Genomic DNA, 8,928 nt, shown 5'->3' with positions numbered 1-8,928 from the left:
AAATTTTATCTTAAAGTATTATCTCTGTCCAGGACTCATCTCCTAATGTAGCAATTTACACAGCTTCTACGTTTCTGCATTTTTGGCTAAAGTTTTAGCTGTGAACTTTTATATAATATTTCATTATTCATTTGATATTTCTCAATTTCGTTTGAAGAAACATTTCATATACTCACTCATACACCCACAATAACTGAGTTTAATAAGAATGTGCACACCATAATTAGAACCTTTCTCGACACAGATATGTGGCCGTTTAGCCAGAGATGGTTTCTTCTTCCCTCCCTACCTTCCTGCTTCCCTCCCTCCTTTCTTCTCTTCCTTCTTTCTTCTCTTCCTTAAACTAAATAAATCAAAGTGTTATAGGTTTCTTCACGCCAAACCACCGTTAGTAATTAAGCTAAGTCACAGTTAAAGATGACTTGATGGGATGATTTTTAATACCGGACTTCTTAGATTACCTAAAGACAATAGATTGTTTGTTTTTCTCTTCTTTTCTTTTGTGGTGGAGTAGAGGTGCATCGAGCTCCACCAGCTCCAGCAAGTCAACATTCAATGAGAATTTGAAATTATGTTTCTTAGTGTTTTCCTTTTGGATCTGAATTCTCCTAAAGAATTTTTTATCAGACTGTTCAATAATGGTAGCCAGGAATCATGCTGTTTTTCTAATTCTTGACAAAGGTGATAGTTGTTCATGGAAGCAATTAGACTGGACAGAAACTGGAACAGTTTCTGACCAGAACATATTTTCATTACAAACATGTAGTAATATTTCTTGACTACCCCATCCATGATATCACAGAATCGGTATTGAGAAGCTGGGGGAAATTATAAATTTTAAAAGAATGGTATGAATACTGGGATATATAGTCTAGAATTCTAATATTAAGTAAAGGTTATAACTTAGGGAGAACGTTATTGTCGTTAGGTGCCATCGGGTTGATTCCAACCCACAGAGACAGTATGCACAACAGAACGCAACACTGCCTGGTCCAGCACCTTCCTGACAGTTGTTCCCATCAGTCACCGAAATTCAAGGACAGAGAAAAGAGCAAATGCTATCGATGATACTCAGACTGTCATTGCTTTGTTCTCCACTGCAATTGGACAAGATAGATATTAGAGAGTTAGGGGTGATTCCATAGCTGGTAATAGGCCTTCATAAAATGGACATATCATCTCATTAATAGCTAATACACTTACTTGTAGTATTTTAAATCATTGGACATGATAGATAAATATAATATTTTAAATGCGCCCCCCTATTTTCAGCAGTTATTTTCACTGTTTATTATATAGATGTATTATCTCATCTATCACAAGGAGTATTATCTCATCCTTCTCAAGATAATTATCTTTTGAACTAATTATCATTGGAATGATAATAGAGTATATATACTGCACTAATGTTGACAATCATCATCCTTATGTTTTAGCATTAAGGGAATTTATTCTGTTTTATTTTTTTAACTGTGAAACCTCTATATAAGGGTATTAACAAAATAATGGAAAAATTACATCTTTAACTGTCTGTTTTAACAATTGTTTGTATGCTTTTATGCCTCTAGCTCCACATGAAATCTCAATTTATCTTAGTGTCCTAGGCTTCATATATACCTATATCTCTCTCTCTATGTATATATCTTATTATATATAATATCCTATGATATATTAGACCCAATTATGAACTTATTATATATAATATCCTATGATATATTAGACCCAATTATAAAAAAATTTTCACTTCTAAGTGAACATTTAATAGGAATTTAAAATCACAAGAATTGGATAAAACTTCAGAAATAATAAAAATAGATAAAGGAACTCAATCTTTAGGAACTCAATCTTCTTTTTTACAGATGCAGATCTTGAAATTACGAATGGTGAAGTACATTATCCAAGTGCTTATGGGGGTTTAGAAGAAGAGATATTTTCAGATAGGTTATTGTAGATTGCACCTTCATTCCCCACAGGCGGGATCATGGAAGAGTCATTCCATCATCCTGCTTTCTGCCCACAGGACTTTTGCCTTGCTATTTGGTATCTGCCCATGCCACTCCTCCAATTTTAACATGGCAGAAAATGCTATACACGACTACATCTCATCTTTCTTCCTGGTTGGTATTCTTGGTTTACAAGCTTTTCACTCCTGGATTGGTATTCCTGTTTGCCTCCTGTTTGCCCTCACCCTGCTGGGGAATACTGTAATCATTGTTACCATCAAGTTAGAGCCAAGCCTCCACCAGCCTATGTATTTCTTCCTTTGCATGCTGGCAATGAATGGTATGGTTCTTGCGTCTTCCACAGCTCCCAGAATGCTTGGCATCTTCTGGTTGGATGCTCACTGGTATGTCTTTGGTGTCTGCTTAGCACAAATGTATTTCATTCACACATTTTGTATTTTTGAATCAGCCCTCCTTGTTGCCATGGCCTTTGACCGCTATGTAGCTATTTGCATCCCTCTGCGTTATACAACCATCCTAACTACACCGATGGTAATCAAGATGGGGCTAACAGGAATAACCCGAGCTGTCCTTATGGTGTTACCCTGTCCTCTTCTCATTAAGAGACTACCTTACTATACTAAATATATCATTAATCATACATACTGTGAGCACATGGCTGTGGTGAAATTGGCCAGTGCCAGTACTCACATTAACAGAGCATATGGCATCTCTGTGGCCCTTTCAGTGATGCTATTGGACCTAGGATTTATAGCCACATCCTATGTCAAAATCCTCCAAGCTGTCTTTCGGCTCTCTTCCCAGAATGCCCGTTCTAAAGCACTAGGTACCTGTGCTGCCCACGTCTGCACTATACTTGTTTCCTACACACCTGCTCTGTTCAGTTTCCTAACTCATCGCATAGGCAAAAAGGTACCCCCAAGTGTCCACATAATTTTTGCAAGTATGTACCTTCTTGTTCCCCCAGCAGTAAACCCCCTGGTGTATGGTGTCAAGACCAAGCAAATATGTGACTGAGTGGTAGGTCTCTTTTTCCCAAGCAAAAAACTTTCTGTAAACTAAAATTTTTTTGAAAGCATAACCTTTTCTGGGGAAAAAAGCAGCTACTGTTAGTAGAATCTGGTTCATGATGTTTATAGACATTAATTACAAGTTTTAATCTAGTCTTTATCATTTTATTTCACAACTGAACTATTCTTACTAGTGGGGATATATGATGTATATTTGTTCTATCCATTTCCTTTCATGTTTTCAATTTATTTAACAAATAAAATAATCTTTCAGTTAATATGGCATCATTACTTCCACTGAGTCATTATTATCTTGTTATATTCACAAATATCAAATGAATGGGTCAATTTTTGTGAGAGTGTAAAAGCTCTCAATACATGGGACAGTACAATTTATGGAAACTTACCTTTAAAAAAAGTTAAACTGTCTCTGAGTGAAAGTCATGGTTTTCTAGTCAATTTTTTATTTTCCAAATAATAATAACAATTTATTCTGATAATGACTGCTCCACTTTTGGTCCTTTTCTAAGCCCTTTACACATATTCACTCAGCTAACCCTTTCATGACGGAATTATTTTCTGCTTTGCAGTTACTGTTGTTGCCATGTATTTTCAGTAACAGAAGACAGTCTGATATCAAGCTAAAAAAAAAACAAAAAAAGAGGTAATATAGATTTTGAAACAATTACCTGGGGCACATATGCTCAACAAGGGATCTAATAGCAGGATTGGTAGTCTGAGGCCCATTTCTTCAGATTCATTGAATTATACAGGAAGTCAGTACCAGCACTTGCAATCATGATTGCAGCTTTGCAAGAAATTGGAGAGACTGGAAATATTGTTGTCAGGAGCCAGCTAGTCAGTTCAGTCTCAGTGACTCCATGCTCAACAAAGTGAAACACTGCTTTGATAGTGCCATTCTCACAAGCATTGTTAGCTTTCAGCTGATTGTTGCAGCCACTGTGATGATCCATCTCATGGAGGGTCTTCCTCTTTTCTGCTGCCCTTCCACTTTCCAGGGACCAGTATCTCCTGATAACCTGTCCAAAATATGTGAAACAAAATTTTGCAATCCACTTTTCCAAGGAACTTTCTGGCTATACTCTTCCAGGATAGATTTGTTTGTTTGTGCTGGCAGTCTGTGTTACTTTTAATAGTACTCACCAGCCCCATAATTAGCCTTCCAAGTGACAGCCTTGTCCTTCCACCCTTTGAAGAGGTCTTGTGCAGAATACATATGTAATGTGTCATTTGATTTCTTGATTGCTGCTTCCATGAGCCTTCAGTGTAGATCCAAGCAAGGTCTTAACAACATTTGTTGTGGATGTCATATGTCCCACAAGTCATGAAAGGGTTAACCTACAAAATGGGGCTATCACATGTGTTAATATTATAAATAGAAAGCAGAGGCACATGCAGTTTGTGTAAGTTTTCCAAAGCAAATCAGTAAGAATGTGATGGAACAACACTTCCATCCAAGGACTATAGCTTTAGAATACATTGTTTTAAATGCCACACTATGGTGCACGCCTGAACACAAATAGTAAATGATTACTTACTTTATGAAGATGAAAGCATGTAATTCTAAATATTTCACATTTGTGTTCCCTTATATCTTCTCTTCTTTTTGATTGGTACATTTCTTGAGCCTCCCTTAAACACTTTTAAATCTAATACAGTCTTTCATAGGCTGGCAGAACTCAAAACAAGAATATTTCATATTTTATTAGAGAATTGTCCTATGAATGCATCTGGTAACATTATGGCAATGCTTTCCTAATTTGAGTCAAACATGAAGGATCTGAAAATCCTACTTAGTAATGTGCTTAGCAACCACTTTGAAGTCAATATGAAATCATTTTTTTCTACTCCTTATATAGAATAAAAAACACTCTTATATTAAACAAAATAATTATTTTTTTCCGTCATTAAGAATATTGACCTCATTATTCATGGAGTGAACAAAACTACTTCTAGTCCATGTACAAATACTCTGTTCAAAAGTCTATTTATTCACTGTAGGTGTAAACCATGGGTGGGCCAAGAATTTTTTGTAAATGAACTGGTTGTAAATATTTCAAATTTTATGCAATAAGCTCTATTATTTTGCCACCATAGTACAAGAACACTTGCAATTCATAATTGAATGGGTGTGGCTATATTTTTGTAAAATTTCAATTGCTGCAAGGCCCAAAACTTGATATGTGCTACAGTTTTTGCATAGGTCTGACACATTCAGATTCTGTGTAGTTGATCAATTATAACTCTAGACTTTATATTAAAAAATAGATTTTAACCTAGTTGTTTTAAGCATTGCCCTAATTTTATCACTTGGAGCCAAGTTTATCTTATTCAAGACTGTTTAGTGTTTTCCCCATTAACATTGCACTGCCTTTGAATTTCCAAGGAGGTCAAGGTCAAATCCAGCTCTTTTCTTTTGGTTGTCTTTTTTAGTTTTCTAATGGAAATCTGTAATTTAATTCACTTTTTTTCTTGTAACTTGTCAATATATTGCTCATGATTTTGTATTTTTGGTCATGAGAGGTATTGGTGGTTTCCTTTCTAGTAATGTCTTTGTATACTTTTGCTGGTAAAGTATTGAACGCCTAATAGAATGAATTATAAAGTGTTTCATTTGGTTCACTTTTGCTGTCATGACATCATGATTTTATAGATTCCATTTTTCTTCTCTTGCTATTTATTTCCCACTGATTTGTAATGCCCTCTCTGCTTAAAAACGTTCCCCCTACTAACACTTTTACCTGCGAAAATCATTATCTTATCTTAAGATTTGACTCAGTTTTCTCTTGACACTTTAAATAAAATATATTCAAAGAAGAAATGGAAATTTTGACAATCATAACAAACGGAATTTTTAAACGTTTTAAACAAGTTCAGTTCAAGGGTAAAGTAACGATGAGACATGGTACTGCCCTAAGTAAATTTGAATTGAGTGGACTGTACGCAGGAACCCATGAGAGAAGAACAATGAAAAATATTTCCACTAAAATGAGACAGAGAGAAGTCATAAGAATTCATTCTATTAAGAGGTGGAAAGCCTCTCGTTGCCATTTACTTTATGGTGATTCATGGTGGCCCTATAGGATAGGGTAGAGCTGCCCCATAGGCTTCTGAGTCTGTAACTCTTCATGGGAGTAGAAAGCCCCATCTTTCTCTCATGGAGAAGCTAGTCATTTCAAACTACTGACCTTACAGGTTGCAGCCCAACAAATAACCTCTACACCAACTAGGAACCCTGTTAAAAGGTAGAAACCTTAGAGACCTTGAAAAACAATGTATTCATGTAAAGTTCTAGTTCTCACAGGTTTTAATGTGCAAAATTCATAAGTTCATAGTGTTATAAATAAAATACTGTGTGAATTAATGAAAATGGCAGAATAAGCAAATGTCTTATGCCAAAGCAGTCCAAATAATGTCTGCAGACACTTCTACCTCAGAAAAGAGAAACATAAAATCCCACTTCTTAAATATGGTCTCTAGTGCTTGTCTTCTAAAGTGTACACGATCAAAATGGTATTTTATTTTTAAAAGAATATCTTGTCAATAAATAAACTTGGTAAACACTACCTGAGACATATTATCAAAATACACTAAATGAGAAATCATGATGATAGTCTATACCTTTGGTATGATGTGATCAAAATAGCAGCTAATTCTTATAAGCTGGACCTAATTATGACAAAACAGGAAAAAGGAATACAATAAAAGGGTATTCTACAAAACACCACACGAATATTTCGCAAGATTGTCAGGGTCATAGGGAACAAGGAAAGGCTCAGAAATACATTGGATTCAATGTCTTGGATGCGATTATGGTATAGAAAAGGACATTAGGTAAAGACTAAAATAAAATTATGGACTTTATTTAATCTTATAGTATCAACATAGGTTTATTGATTTTTTAAAAATGTTTGAACAGTTTTATTGACAACAATTCACGTATCACACAATTCAATCGTTTAAATGTATTACAGTTGTGCAATGTGACCACAATCAATATTGGAACATTTTCTGCTTTTTGGTCCTCATCATTAGCTCCTATTCCCACAAGTCTCTCCTGCCATAACTCCCAGAAAATCGTAACCAGTTAGAGCATAAATGCTGAGCACCCAGTCTGTGGAAGACGATCATTGACAATGAAAGCTCAAACTCCACTTGCACTGTCACCACTGAGAATAAACCTTGGGTGAATCCTCTCTGACCACGGGCCTCGCTCTCCCACAGAGTGCATTGAAAGGAGAGTAATGTGGATGCAGTTAGGTTTAATTTTAACACCTTATTTTTTGTTCTCCTAAATTTGTTCTGGTTTTTATTATTTTCTAATACCTTTACAAGTGAGGGTTTTTTAATGTTTCATTTTGTTGTTTTTCTTTGTTTGTTATGTATCTGTGTATATTTTTATTTATATGAAAACCAGTACTTAGAGCCAGGAAGTGGTTCATGGATTTTTGTACCGAAATAATTTCATGTTTTTAATAATTTTAAACTAATGCTAAGCAATTGCATTTAAGCAATTTTCCTCACTAAAAGATAAATAGTCTCCTGACAAATATTTATTAAATCTACTTTTTATGTAAACCCCTAATGAAAGGTGATTAACAATTGTTCAAATAATTCTCCACCTATTAAGGAATGAGAACCTCACAAGTTGTCTCTATGTGAATCTACAATGTTATATTTCGGCACACAATAAAAAGTCAAATAACAGATACTCCTCAAAGACAGTGTTTCTCTGAATTGACTTTTGCCATTTAAAATGAAACATGTTAACTGAGAAATCAAGACCGGTCCTTGGAGTAGAAAATTCTGGACACTCGATGTCGAATCTGCTTGGTCTTTACCCCATAAACTACAGGGTTGAGCAAAGGTGGGACAAGCAGATACAGATTGGACAGAAGAATATGAATGTAGGATGGAATGTGGAACCCAAACCTATGTGTAAAGAAGGAGAAGAAAGCCAAGAGGTAAAACTCCAGGAAGACGCAGATGTGAGCGATGCAGGTGTTGAAGGCTTTGGATCTTGCTTCCTTTTGAGGCAAGTTGAAGACTGTTACAAATATGCAGATGTAGGAGAGTGTGATGAAGATTATGTCAAATCCTAGAATACTGAAAGCCACAAACAGACCATAGATCTTGTTGATTCGGACATCTTCTGCTGCTAACTTCACGATGGCCATGTGCTCACAGTATGAGTGAGAGACCACAGTGGTTCGGTAGAACCTGAGCCGGCATTTGATGAGAATGAGACTCGGAGCTGCAAGGAGGGCAGCTCTGAGAGTCACTGCAACTCCAATCTGAGTAAGACGCTGATGAGTTCAAATGGTTGCATGTCGCAGAGGATCACAGATTGCCACATAGCGGTCCAGGGCCATAGCCAGCAGAATACCGGACTCAATACACTGGAATGTGTGGATGAGCCACATTTGCAGGAGACAGACTTCGAAATATATCTCTGCTAAATGGAACCAAAATATCCCTAGCATTTTGGGTAGGATGCACGTACTGAGAGCAATGTCTGTTGCTCCAAGCATTGCCAGGAAGAGATACATGGGCTCATGGAGGCTTCGCTCGGATTTGATGATGGCAAGAAGCAGGCAATTGCCCAAGAGGGCGATGACATACATGGCACAGAAGGGAATTCCAATCCAGAACTGCACAGATTCCAAGCCAGGGATACCGATCAGTGTCAGCAGTGGGGGCATGAAGATTGTGACATTGAGCTTGGACATAATGATGGAGAGAGAGCAGCTGGTGCTTCAGTGCTGGTCTTCTCTCCTCTGTTACCTTTTTGAAAAACCTAGATTGATGGAAATGTATTAAGTTAAAGAGGTTAACGTCACTTTGAAGGGTATTTTATCTAACATTTACATGGATGCAGAACAGCTCCCAGAGTGGTTCACCTCATGTGTTTTTCTGCATCTTGATGCCTTATC

General features: G+C 36.4%; 2 protein-coding genes across 2 annotated transcripts; one reads left to right on the top strand and one right to left on the bottom strand.

Annotated features, from left to right (window-relative positions):
- Positions 1-2,072: 2,072 nt before the first annotated feature.
- On the top strand, positions 2,073-2,981 carry LOC101652171 (putative olfactory receptor 52P1). The gene has a single exon (XM_013008562.1). It carries the CDS (start codon positions 2,073-2,075, stop codon positions 2,979-2,981), a length of 909 nt encoding a protein of 302 aa, XP_012864016.1.
- A 4,792-nt stretch (positions 2,982-7,773) lies between these two features.
- LOC101651862 (olfactory receptor 52A5-like) lies at positions 7,774-8,724 on the bottom strand. Its single transcript, XM_013008547.1, is given in 1 exon segment — positions 7,774-8,724. A coding segment is annotated over 1 exon segment (951 nt).
- Positions 8,725-8,928: the final 204 nt, after the last annotated feature.

This window comes from Echinops telfairi, unplaced genomic scaffold, assembly GCF_000313985.2.
Source record: "Echinops telfairi isolate 266 unplaced genomic scaffold, ASM31398v2 ScPeMD7_41;HRSCAF=154, whole genome shotgun sequence".
Taxonomy (NCBI): Eukaryota; Metazoa; Chordata; class Mammalia; order Afrosoricida; family Tenrecidae; genus Echinops; species Echinops telfairi.
This window is presented reverse-complemented; position numbering and strand designations above follow the sequence as displayed.